Source organism: Aulonocara stuartgranti (genome assembly GCF_965226115.1).
Source record: "Aulonocara stuartgranti genome assembly, chromosome: 22".
In the NCBI taxonomy this organism is placed as follows: domain Eukaryota; kingdom Metazoa; phylum Chordata; class Actinopteri; order Cichliformes; family Cichlidae; genus Aulonocara; species Aulonocara stuartgranti.
The window spans coordinates 16,443,882-16,457,096 of record NC_138957.1 but is presented as its reverse complement, the minus strand read 5'-3'; the positions used below and the strand labels follow the sequence as shown (position 1 = coordinate 16,457,096).

Sequence of the window (13,215 nt, the reverse complement as noted above, 5' to 3'; positions counted from 1 at the left end):
TGGGCATAAACAGATTGGGGCATCCCGCATGTTTGAGTCCAAGCTTATGGAACATGATACCTTGCTTTATTTCCTGCAGAGGGTGCTAGAAAAATAATAATCTTCACAATACTTTAGAATACTTACTTCAGTAATAAGTCTTGTACTGTTAATAAACAGTTAAATAATAATTACTGATGTTTACTGACTGACTTCCACTTATTTGGTAAACAGACCTGGGAACAATATCCGGAAGGCTGATTTATGGTTGTAACCGATGTTTGCGAGAGATTGTTTCATTTAAAGAGCGTGTAATGAGGCAGTAGTGGGATAAATAAAGAGCACCTTTGTGTAGCTCTGAGATGCAAGGAGCTTCGTTAAAACAGCAGCATATGGTGTCAGGAATGATAACGAGCTCACTGATCAATAATGAAACCTCCCCTACAAAACGACAATTCTTTCGTTTGAAAATTACTCGCAAATGTATGACGCTGTGCATTAAAAACGTATACGCGCCAATTGTTTCTGACACAATACATAATTTAAGTATGTTTTATATTACCCAACCTAATGACATAATTAGATACCAATTATAAGAATTTATTAGTGATGGTTGAACTGACCTGTACCATAAATAATCAGCGCTATTCCAGTTTTAATATTGAAAGTCTGTAAGCATTTAAATTTGTGTGTAAGCATCTGTAATTTAGAAGTGTTCGGTTATAAGATTTATAATGTAGCTATTTCGTCCATACTTGAGTGGTATTAGATAAAAGAATAACAACGTCCAAATCTGTTTAGGATTCTTGGAGACTTCTTTTGGAATCAAACATATCTCATTACTCAAACCTTATTTGCTTAGACTAACCAGCACTGGAAAAGATGGTAGTGGTTAGAAGCACTTGTATTTAATTTTACTTACACTGGAATCTGTGATTTCAAATATTTTTCTTTCTGGAGGACTCGGAAAGCTCTTTAGATCTTGGTACCACATGCTTTTATATTGTAAAGAAAATATCTCTGGTTCAAAAAATACAAAAGAAAACTGCAGTGAGAAGTCTAATCTTTAGCCCTTAATCTGGAAACTGTAATTCTAGTTTTATGAATCTTAAAGTGTGATAAATTAAGCAGTTTACGTTTTTTTGGGGCGTGTGACCTTTGACTTGTTTGATCATGTTTTTCTAATAGGGGCTGCTTCAAATCAGACCGAATAATTGCTTCAAAAAAGCCAACAATTTCCATGGAATGCAATTTTTTTCCACAGACGTGAAAAATATTTTTCTAATGTGTCCTGTTTTTATCATTCATCCAGACTCAGAGATAATTTTTGTGTCATTAAACACATTTAAGATCTTTTAAGAGTATGTGAACGTCACGTTACACAAAATGCAAATACACCACAGTACAGAAAAAAATGTATGTAAATACAGTGCTTGTGTAAATGTTTCCAAGTTACTTTCCACTCATGTAGGAGGATGGATATTGTTTTCAGGATGAAAGCGGCTCTTGCAGCCTCGGTCTTACTGGCATCCATTTCACCTCATTAGGACCCTGGGACCGAGAGTCGACAAAACACTGAGAGAAATCATTTTGCCGGGGGAGTGTGGCGGGGATAAATTGGCCTCTGGTTCAGTACAAGAGTCCCCGCTGTGCCAAGCGGAAGAGAAGGGCCTGGCTGGCAGTAGGGGCAGGCCCAGGCAAGGCAAGCTGGGAGGCCCCATGCTGAGACCCCCTCCCTGTCTCTGACAAACACGGCAGTGGATAATCTCTCCTTCAGGGACTCGGCCCAGCGCTGTGGGGCTGAGAGGGAAGGGGGCTGTTATACAGCACAGTGCAAAGGAACTGCCTCTGTATGTGTGTAGCATGCACCACAAGCGCACTTACACTTGTTTGCATTGTGTGTACTTCCACCGTGCACAGCCTATGCAGCTCTATTTTTTTCCCCTCATGCACACTTTGTTCACTCTTCCTCTATCGTGCAGACATCGCTTTGACAGTTTCAATAAACAGAGCCTTTCATAAAATATTTTCCTTTAAAAAAGTACAGTTGAAGCAAAATGATCCCGAATATCTGTTGAGTACTTGAACCTGAGTAAGATCATGCAAAATTCATGCAGTCCAAAATAAATGCACTAAGTGTCAGAGGGCAATAACAAGCTGCCCATTACAGGTAGATTGTGTTGACTTGGCAGGTGTGCGCCTGAGGAGATCAACAGTTCTTACAAAGACTGTAATTTGCAGTTATTTTAGCCAAACCCTGAGTCATCTTCTATACCAACTAGAAAAATGGATTTTAGTGCCTGTACAAAATAAGAGCTGCCCAAGGACAAGCCGAAACCAAAGACCCCCGGCTGAATGTTTGCTCAAGCATCACTGTTGGCCACTGGCTTTTCTTCCTCGATTACAGGGACTGCAGTTATTACAGCCTATTGAATTTCAGCAATATTTTAATGATTACTCAAAACCAACTGGTTTCTTCAGGCTGAGGAGCTAGGACCAGTCTACAGATTGCATTACACACAAATATAAAATTAACACAAATGTAATGCAGAAATTATCTTTAACTGTCACCTAAACATTTGTAGCATAAACATTAAAGGAAAAACACTCAAAGGAACACTTTCTTCCAAACACTTTACTTCCATCAACTTCAATTATAAAAAAGGGCAACAAATTAACATCTTCTGAGCTCTTCTTGCAGTATGTGGTCAGCCAGTAATTTTCAATTATAAATGTCCATATCCAATGTCTCCGAATACTGAAAGGCCTTGTCAGCCACTATGATGTCTCCATCTTGTAACCATGTTTTTCAAGCTCCGCTCTGCAGGGAGGAAAAGAAAAATAGAAAGATCAAGTCAGCAGAGATGATTACAGGTGGGTGGTTGAGGCATAAGTACCCTCTGCTATTGATTGTAAGAACCATTAGGAGATGAGAAGAAAAAAAATATATAAATACTGCATAATGCATACAGCTATGGATTTGATGATTACATATATAGACATATAGCAGCTGTGGCCTTTAACAATAATGATATCTTTAAGAAACAACTTAATAATATGGCTATCGTAATTGGCCTAAATAAAACAATAGCATATAACTGTCTAAAGGGTACTCAAATAAAAACAAAGCAGCCATTTATCTATCAGTGGATACTGATTGCTCATAGATTTGCCAACTCCATTACATTTCTGCTAAACTCAACATACCTAAGGTACTTTTGCACGTTACAAATGTTGTTCGTCTGTTGCGTTTTAGAGGCGTTTATATTTTTCTACATATGTGAAATATAAACGAGCCCTGCTGTCAAAAAAGGTGATCTAGGCCACAAAACTGGTACAAATCTCACCAGGCAAGTTCATTATTGGTTACTGCATCTTCCATGCTGCATTTAGATCAACGACTGAATTGCATGCACGGCTCCTAAAAGGCATTCTGGTGGTGTGCAAAGGCAATATGTTATATCAGGGAAAATTACTCACCATGTGCTACATATGGACAGCATATAAATAAAAATGTTAATTGTTTGATAGGAGTTTCTCTCTGCATAACCCATCAGGCTCTTCATGACCGATTACATTATATACTGTATGTGGTTTTTCTCGACAGCCAAGAGATTTACTGGACGAGGTTTTGGGCCAAAGTAGTGCACTGTTTATTTGTAGTTTATGCATCAGAAATTGCTCAATGATCTACATTTTTCTGACACAGTTTTGAGAAACATTTGCAGAAAGAGAAGTTAAGATAACAAACACGGGAAATATTAGCAAGTCCTATTGTTTTTGATCAGGTATTGCTTAGCTATTTGCACACAGCCGGCTTGCCAAACATGTGAGATCGATATAAACCAGGTGAAAGGTGTTTAACATAAAGGTGTGGTTTGAAATGAACTAGCTTTTAATTTAGGCAGGCATTTGAAACAAAATCAAAAAAAGGTGCACAACAGCAGTTACAAAAACGCACCCCTGCTTTTAGAGCAACAGAAATTCAAATGTTAACACGTCAATGACCTACAAACGCAGAGCAGATGACTGAATTATTAAATATGAAACATCTGTGGATCAAATGTTGGTTTGTTCCATTTAAAATAAATAGAAAGACTGTGTCCCACATGTGCTAAAACAGAAAGATTTTCATTCAAAACGGAGAGTATTTTTGTTGCTTGACCCTAAACTTGATCAAATAAATGTAAGCATAAAGATGGAGATATAGTATGAGATTAAGGCAAGAAAGTAGACAGTAAGGACTTCATAAACTGGCATTCTGAAATGTGCAAAAACGATTCTGATTATGCAAACGTCTTTGTTTGTCATCGGACAGTTTTTCATTAGCTTTTAAGTGATTTGTGAGATTTTTTAAAAAAAAAAAGTTTTATTTAATGAACAATTTCTGACTGATCAGATTACCTCAGCTGATTTGAGAAATCATCTTCTACGTTATCATCGTCCCAGTTGTCTTCCCAAACATGAGCGTCTTCGTCTTCATCCAGCCCTGTCCAGTCTGGGAAACATTACAGCTGTAAGCTTGCAATAAAACCTTAATATAAAAGTATCTGCTCACCAGTTCTGAACACTTTAGCTTGTTGGTTTAGCTACATTGGCGGTGTAAGACAATTACTTCAAGTATACATAATATTTAAACAGCTAAGCGCAGTCAGTAAGTAAATTTTAGTGGTGAATTAAACTACTGGGAGCTCGGTGAAGTGGTGTGTTTGGTTAAATCGGAACAATTGTGGCGTTTTTCTTCCAGCTAGCTCGCTAGCTAATGCTAAAGCTAATAGGCTAGGCTAGCTGAGTCACTGCAGCAGGACACAGCAAAGAAAACCGTAACGGACTCCAACAAATAATGAAGAGAGAAACAAGAACAACAACACCTCAGATAACATGTGAACTACTCACCCTCGGCTGGGAATTCTTCAAACTCATCATCCTCCTCCAGCAAGCCCAGATCTACGGTCTGCTTCTTGTCTGACATGTTAGCTCCGTCGGTGTGTTGCTGTTTGTTAATGAAGCCTCTTCACGCAGGAATTGTGGGAAGTTAAAGTTGATCGAGCCGGTTGCGGCTGCGCGAAGTGCACGCATGGATGGCACGATGACTGCACAGGGGAGCGCAGGAGGAACTGTGAGCCACAGCAAAGCGAGGTAAGGCAGGTTTACTCAAGAAACACTCGATGTAATTAAATTCAATGTGATTTACAAACGCACACACAGGCAGTTAAGAACCAGCTCTCTGCCCTCAAATAGAAAGCAAAGACCAGTGCAGTAAGAGAAACAGGTCGATATATCCGATGAGATTTTTCTAACAGGTTTAATTAAAGCAGTGAGTCTAACCTGTTTAAGATAAATAAACGAAGTATTTTAAGGAAAATCCTTAATTTCAAGTTTGAACGCTTTTTGTTTTGTCTTCTTATCACACTTAGAGTAAATATGTTTTTCAAATTTGATTTTTAACATTACCAGTACCTATCCAGTATTACAGGTACAGCTTCATCAGCTCTGTTAACATGTTTGCTGTGCAGAAAAAAATGTCCAAAATAAGTTTTGGTGTAAAGAATATTTATTTCACATTGTTATCCATTTCAGTCACAGTGACACTTTATTCCCTGCAAAGTGTTTCATGTGTTGGGGAATATTGCTTATGTATTTAGGATGCTCATCCATCCATTCGTTTCACTCCTCCTATCAGGGTACTGGCTCTACTTCTGAGTATTGTTATTATGTTTTTTTATTATTATTAATGGCCTGTTATTTTTTTCAGACGGTACATTTTACTTAAAGGTGTGAGGAGCATGTTCTCTGCACGTGTCACCTGGCTTGTAGAAGGTGTGTTTTATTATGACTCTTGTATTACTGCTTTCTTTACTCTTTAAAATTCATTTATTATTAATTAATTTATTATAAGCCAGTGTACTCCTAGCACTCAATCCAAACCCTAATGAATGGAATGAGCTGTGTGAAGATGGGTATCCAACATAAAATGTTTTCAAAAACACCAAGGATGAGATTTGCCTTGGGACTGAGCAGCATGGACAGGATTAGAAATGAATACATCAAAAAGAGACATGTGCAGAGGAGGGATAGTGGATATACTGGACAAACGGTGTTGAATATAGCTGCCAGACAGGAGGAAAACCCCAGAGATGATCCATGGACATGGTGAAGGAAGAGATACAGAGGGTTTGTGAGACAGAGGAGGATGTCAGGGATAGAGATGGAGCTGGGTGATTCGCTGTGGCAACCCTAAAAGGAACAGCTGGAAGAAAAAAAAGAAGTTTTGGTATGCTGTTTATGTTTCAGCATATTTCACAATATAAAAACATTTTAAAGCAGAATGCAGAAAGCAGAATGCTCGAGGTAACTCTGAAATGGCTTCACATTTTTTTCAGTATAACTCTTAACATTTGCTTTATATCTGTATTTTCCATCCCCCCAAATATCACCGATACCATCAGTCCCAAAAATCAAATATTTTAGAAATCTTGTTTTCTTGAATTCCTCCCTGCATGCTTCCCTCTCTCCCAGAAACACATTTCGCTTCCAGGCCACCACAAAAGCCCTCTTTCCTCAAAACATATGCACTCAAGTCACTCAAATTTTGTCAAAGATTTTTCATTTGGGAACAAATGCACATTGTAACCCATGCGGCCCGCTCAAATAATGATGCAGCAGCCACAGCTTAGGATGTATTTTAGATAAATGAGAGCGCACATTTACCACAAAACCACTTGTACCACAATGAAAATTGCTCTCCAGCTGTCATATGTTGACAGATGGAACAAACCTCAACTTAAGCTCTGCGCACTTATTCTATTTTCAAATTATTTTGTAATCATCCTAAGCCTTTACACATGACAATGCCACAACACTCAGAGGAAAGAGGAATAAGACACTGGCAAGTGTAGGAAGCTAATGCTGTTTGTTTAAATAGTTTCCCACCAGTTAGTAGTAAAAATGCATTCATAAAAAACAAGTTGTAGGTGCTGAAAAAGAAAACATCAAGCCCGCACACACGACGAGAACAAGGTCAGTAACATTTAACCACTACTGTCACGTGAAATAATGAACAGAAGGACTTTCTTATTTATCCTGGTAGGGCTGGAACTTGTTTTTTTTTATTACCAATCAGTTAAAAGTTGTTAAAATATCCATCCATCTATCCGTTTTCTGCTGCTTATCTGAGTGTTGGTTGTGAGGGAAAAGAGACACCCAGATCTCCGTCTCCCCAGCCAAGTCTTCCAGGGGGACACCGAGGCTTACCCAAGCCAACCAAAACTCTCCAGTGTGTCCTAGTTCTATCTCGAGGCCTCCTCCCTGTTGAACATCTTCAAAATGGCTTACCTCTGAGACATCTTTGTCACATGTCTGAAGCAAACCCATGCCAGGGATCTGTATGCCCTAGAGATCCCAGGAGCTATATTATCAGGAGGAACTTGTCCCTGGCAGAGTCTTCTAATGTAAGTAAGGTAATTCCTCAGTTAAGTGCCAGACCAAGAGTGAGTCAGAAGATCTCTGTGGACTGGAAATGTATGGAGCATGCGGCCTTGCCCAGACTGGGGTTGAACCTTGTCCAGGGGAGTGTTTGTCAGGCAGTGTCTGGTGGCCTGGCTTTAGCTCATGGGATTGGGTCGAGCTCAGGCCTGAGGACTAACGAGGTCTGGGCCAGGGTATGGGTCTGGCGCTGCTCAGTCAAAGCCTTTGACTTTGGCAGACCGATCCTTGGTTGCTGAAACCGGTTCTTGTTAAAATTTGCTGCACAGAAAATTTCCTGTTTGGAAATTCCTGAGCCCAAAGCCCAATTTACAAGCATGTAAGAAAAAAAGAAAAGCTGCCAGTCATCATATTTGAACTAACAGATCTTGACATTTGTGCTAGAAGTAATAAATTCCCAAATTATAAAAACAGCTGCAAGAAACCTGTTCCACGATAGAATCTGAGTAATATTTCTACCAAACGTTTGTGTCCCTATGCTTATTTTAAATACCTAGAAGATTGATGGATCAAATTTACTTCAGCTACAATCAGCGAATGAAGACACAGGTTCATTCACCTTTCAGTTATAGAGCACTCTGAGCTGCTCTCCCTGAGGTATAGTGGATTCTGGCTCCCGTGTCACTCAATCTCAGGTGCAGGTGAAGTCCTGGGAAGTGGCCACAGCATCCGCCCAGCATACCTGAGACTGCAGTTACAGCGAGCCTGGCGCCTAAAGTCTCTGTGCTCAGGAAAAATGGGAGGAGGTGGGGTTGTGGGGGGTCATAGAAGGGAGACACAGCGTGGCCTCCCCAGACAGACTCCACCACGACTTGTGTCTGAGTAGCAGCATCACATTTCTGTCCTTTCACAAAGCCCTCTGGGAAAGGACAGGTCGGCAGCCGCTATAAGCACACTGAAAGAGACAGAGCAGACAGAGGTGCTCCCTGATTCTTTATTACAGGCTTGGCTTATGATATGACCTTTAGGCACTGCACAGTGAAAGGTGTGTGGATGGAAACAGATGGAGATTTACAAGAAAAGAGCAATATGCATGTTACCAAATAATCCAGATCACCTCCTGAAGATAACACGCATGATCTATTTTTCCAGCATGTCAAAGAAAGTGACAGAACTTTCTTTGACATGCTGGCTGACGGCTGTGGAGATAACCAGCTGGTGGTACTTGCTTTACCTGTGGATACTTTGTCTAGAGCACCCCTTCCTTGCAATTATACTTCATATTGTGACTTTTCCTTACCTTAAAGTGGAGACTTCCTGCAGTGCCACTCAAAACTGAGTGAGTACATATCTTGGAAACTGAAGCTGTCTTTGAGTTTGCGGATATGTGGAGCATTAGTGCAAATATTATCTTAAAGAAATACCGTGAGACATGCAAGGAAGTGATCATCATGGATTAAAGAGACTTAACCAACCAATTAATCAGGCAAATCCCCCCAAAACCTATCAATTCAAAAAAAAAGAAAAAAAAAATTGTAAGCGTTGCTCTGAGGAAATCTCCACAGAAAGCAATATGCTTCCAGGATATGTCTGTCAAGATCCTGTATTAAATTTAATCCCAGCCAGTAAGTAAGTCTACTCCATTGTGCGTTGTGTGGAAACCCCATCTCTCTGTTCATATAAATACTTACATCAAGTAGAGAGCAGTGAAAATTCATTATTTCATGCATAAACTTGGTAATAAAACCAATTAAACGCTCACAGGTGTCAAATATGGATAAAAGTGAAAAACAAAGGACCTTTTTTTAATGTGAGATTTGTTTTACAAACCCATTTTCTGGCGGGCTCATTCAGTGAGATGTCTGTCATTGCGAATTTAAGTTTCATATTTTCCCCCTGTCTGTCTTGAAAAGCTCTGTCATCTTGGGCTTGAGGTACAGTTTGCCAAGAGGCTAATGGCCCTTTATGACAGTACAATCTGATGCCTGTCCCGGCTAGCCTCCAGGTAATCCTGTCCACCTCGGCGGCTAAGCCCTGCTCAGGCTTAAGTTGCATATTTTGTTTTTATCAGGACACTGCTGATAAATGCTATCAGCGAGGGAGAAATGAAATATGGGGGGTCTAGCTCCATTTTGCCCAAGCCCCTCGAGTTGAAGAACAATGACATCTCTATAGGTGAATCTGGACTGTCTGTAGGACTAAACAGCACCAAAACAACTCCCATAACTTCACGTTCTGTGTCCTAGTTTTGCCAACACGGATGTGGTGCAAATTCCACTCTGACGCTTCTTTTTTTGCAAACAATTTTAGATTTTAAATTCCTTTGCATAAATGCATGATAATCCCGCCACTCAAAAACACTTTCAATTACAGCAGCTTTACTTTTGGACCCCCAAAATATCATTTAATAAAATCATAAAATTACATGCTAATTTATTTCCAGTAATGTGCGCTAATAGTGTACTACCTCTGTGTCTGTGGTCCAACGCCGTGGACCTATACTGTATGTGAAAAGCACTCAGACACTCTTACCATAGGTGATAACCCCCTCTGTGAAAAGCACTCTTATTGGAAGTACCCATTATCTGCAAAGTCTATCCTCACGCTGACACTAAGTCATTAGCTTAAGCTGTCCTCTGTGTAAAATCTGTTAATTTCTTTAGCTTTGGTGCATGGTAGACTGAAATATTTTTTGTCATTGATTGCTGCAAATTAATTATAGGTAAATTAGGTGGGAATATATGATTAATACTATTAATAATTAATGTACAATATATGTGATAGAATTTTTCATGAATGGCTCTGTTAGCAGATAAATAATGGCACAGTTCTTTTAATTTGGACCACGTTTGACACGAAAGTCAAATGATAAATGTTCTCTCTCCTTCATGCTTATTGAGCCTTGGCTGATTTAGGCCTGAAGTGCATCTATTGTGCTGTGACGTGTCCCAAGATCAGCATCACAAAAGGGCTTTGTGAGAGATGACACATGTCACATGTCCATGAAGAAATGCTGGCTACCTGGATTTCTAACCCCTTTGCCTACAGAAAAAAATAAAAATGTAGTCCTCTGGCAAAGTGCCGACCAAATATATCCCCCCTTCTCTTTATATGCTGGACATTTTTTTTTTTTTTTGCCTGCTTGATATTTTAAGAGGATCATTACATATTGTTTGTTGCACCCATATCTATCATCACTCATGTCTCTCTTTTCTCCCACTTTCCCCAGTCATTTTCTATTTCTCTATCCATCACACACAGAAACAGACACACCTCCCTCTCCCTCCAGTTACAGTCGCGGTATGTCAAAGTGTGCGTGTCCCACACAGCGGGGGGTTCGGCGAGTGACTGACAAGACCTGCTCTGCTCTTCTCTGACACCTGTCAGAGCCTCATCTGTCGTCTGTGTGCAGAGATGGAAATGAGCAGGAATGACACAACATGCCAGAGGTGACGGTGACGGCTTACCTCTTTCCATCAGCTTCTAAATCAGTTGCGTAGCTCGCAGCGTGTGCTGGCTGGCTAACAATAATTATCTACTCCGAGCTTTCAGAACCTCATTTATAATGCAGTGATGTCACAGCGCTTAGACTGAGAGATGCAATGCTGTGGACATGCTGCAGCATCATGTAAGGATGCATGTCTGTCTGCACATAATCCTAAACTACATATGGAATTATTTAAGCCAGACACACAAGATCACGGAGGCTTAAAGCAAAAATATATAGAGTGAATCAGAAACCCTTTTTATTTCAATTGGAGGATTTGTCACTGCATTCAGATTCTTATCTACCTGAGCAGGTTTGCATTTATTATTTGTATCTACGCCTAAGGCTACACAGAATTTACATTGACGGTGCATCGATCCCGCTGCAGCTGAAGTTTAATGTAACTCTGTTGATTTGCTGTAATCTCTGAGCGACTGAGTCTCCACAGTTTAGTTGTACTGATTTCCACAAGACTAATCCCCAACATGTGTCCGTCCATAGCGCCGGAAAAGTCTGTGATTGGTCTGATTGATAAATGAAGCCCTTCTTATGCTTTTGGGCGTCCATTCCAGCGGGGCCTCTGTGGGTCTGGACTATGTCCAGGAAACCCGGGACAGCCACTTATTAAGTAGTTAGACCGTCAAGACGAGGCTGCAGACAGGGATTGCTGGTGGTCACCTGGGTTTGGATTTAGCTTTGGTATCCCTCAGCTATCAGTCAGGTCTAGAGGACTGATTGTGGTCTCGTGTTGTGAATGGGACACAAGCCTCTCTTTTGTGCTGAGGTGAAGGTTTCTGTGTTTGTTCAGCCTAAAAGGCTGTCTTTATTAGCGCTATATCCTGTTCATTTGCATTATAATGCCCCAACATTATCCACAGAGGCTTGCAGTTGAGCAGTGCCTTAAAATTCAAGTATTTTCTTTAATTAACTGTAAAGGTGTTATTATTTTGTGTTTTTGATACAAAAAGAAAGAGAAAGCAAGCTGGAGTAGCCGTTATAATCCAGGTGAAGTTTTGACTTTTTCTTTATTTGTTCTTCAGTTAATTTTTACATCAAGATTTACAGCATTTTTTTTTTTTCAATCACAGGTTTCAGAGAAGAAAGGATAAAAGAAATGAAAGCAGAACACAATACACTTCGCATGTATTTTATTCTATTTAGCTTGATGCATAGTCATATATCCCAAAGTACCTGTGCACGATGATACAAAAACACAGCAGTTTTTCAAATTGCAGTAAGAGTAACAGTAAAAAGCGCGTTTAGCACTGAAGTCCAGGCAGGCGTAAAACCAAAAATGCTTTCTGGAGAAAATGGCCATGAGCAATGCTTAAGCAGCTCGGTGCTGCGGGATCGGAGCAGAGCACCCTGGGTAGAGCCCAGATGAAACACTAGGAGGTGAAAGGGAAAGTGGTGATTTGTCATTAAGACTTTTCAAAGAAAGGCCGATGCCAAGGGTCCAATTTATGCTTGTTATAATTTCATCCGAACGCTCCCTCATGCCCCCTAAACACATTCTTCTTCCAGTTTTCCAAAAAAACACCACACAAGCTGCAACTGGAAGTGTTTGATTTAATGCAGAAATGTTTTTATAATGTTGCATAAAGAAAAAAAAAGTTTCCCTCTCGTATTGTTAATTAATCAAAGTAACAGCACTTACTTTTAACAGTAACCCTTATGCCCCGTTTAACGTGATGAACTGAAGCTGTGCATCCTTTTAGCACTTTGTCATGCTGTATACTTGGCGGCTCCCTCGCTCCTGAATGTAATCTATTTTGGCTTCGAATCTGAGCTGTTTTCTGGACTCATTAATACAGAGAGAAGGTGAGGAAAAGCCCTTTTTTCGCTGTGACTGCCAGGTACAGTTTCTCTTGGCCTGAGCAGGATTTGTAAAACATGCCCTCATAAAACCAAAATCAAATGCTCCAGTTCTTGAACGGGATGTTGGAAAATTATTTACAGGCAAATAAAGTTGCGTGCGACCGCGTAAAATGCCGCCCAGTTCTGTTGTATGGTTCTGTTTAGCACAAATCATTTTCGCTGCAAAATTTGGACATGTCGACTGTGATTTGCTGCAGACTCTTGTTAATCCCTTGCACAGTCTCGAAAGTGAATCATCTGGATTTTCTGCAGGTTTTTGCTTTCTGCATTCTGCTTGTTGGTGTGTGTGTGTGTGTGTGCAGTGCGTGGTGCAGTTTCTCATTCGTGTGTGTGTGCTGGTGGCAGAATTCAGAGGAGCCTCGCTGCATACCTTCCTGCCCACACACACAGATGTGCATCATCACTGGTTGATTGTTGGTGACCTTGGCTGATTGAACTGGTAAAGG

General features: G+C 40.2%; 2 protein-coding genes across 3 annotated transcripts in view; one reads left to right on the top strand and one right to left on the bottom strand.

Annotated features, from left to right (window-relative positions):
• Window positions 1-13,215, top strand: part of dlx6a (distal-less homeobox 6a) — a gene marked incomplete at its 5' end in the record, with an annotated part of 59,814 nt that overhangs the window by 14,253 nt on the left and 32,346 nt on the right. For both annotated transcript variants that reach the window (XM_082520847.1, XM_082520848.1), the window contains one exon: window positions 5,002-5,118. In XM_082520847.1, the coding sequence (XP_082376973.1) occupies window positions 5,002-5,118 (117 nt within the window). The remainder of the gene's footprint in view (window positions 1-5,001; window positions 5,119-13,215) is intronic.
• Window positions 2,597-5,009, bottom strand: sem1 (SEM1 26S proteasome subunit). The gene is made up of 3 exons (XM_082520860.1): window positions 4,876-5,009; window positions 4,384-4,477; window positions 2,597-2,800 (listed from the first exon to the last, which is right to left on the bottom strand). The coding sequence occupies exons 1-3, from the start codon at window positions 4,949-4,951 to the stop codon at window positions 2,758-2,760; spliced, it is 213 nt and encodes a 70-aa protein (XP_082376986.1). The 5' UTR covers window positions 4,952-5,009; the 3' UTR covers window positions 2,597-2,757.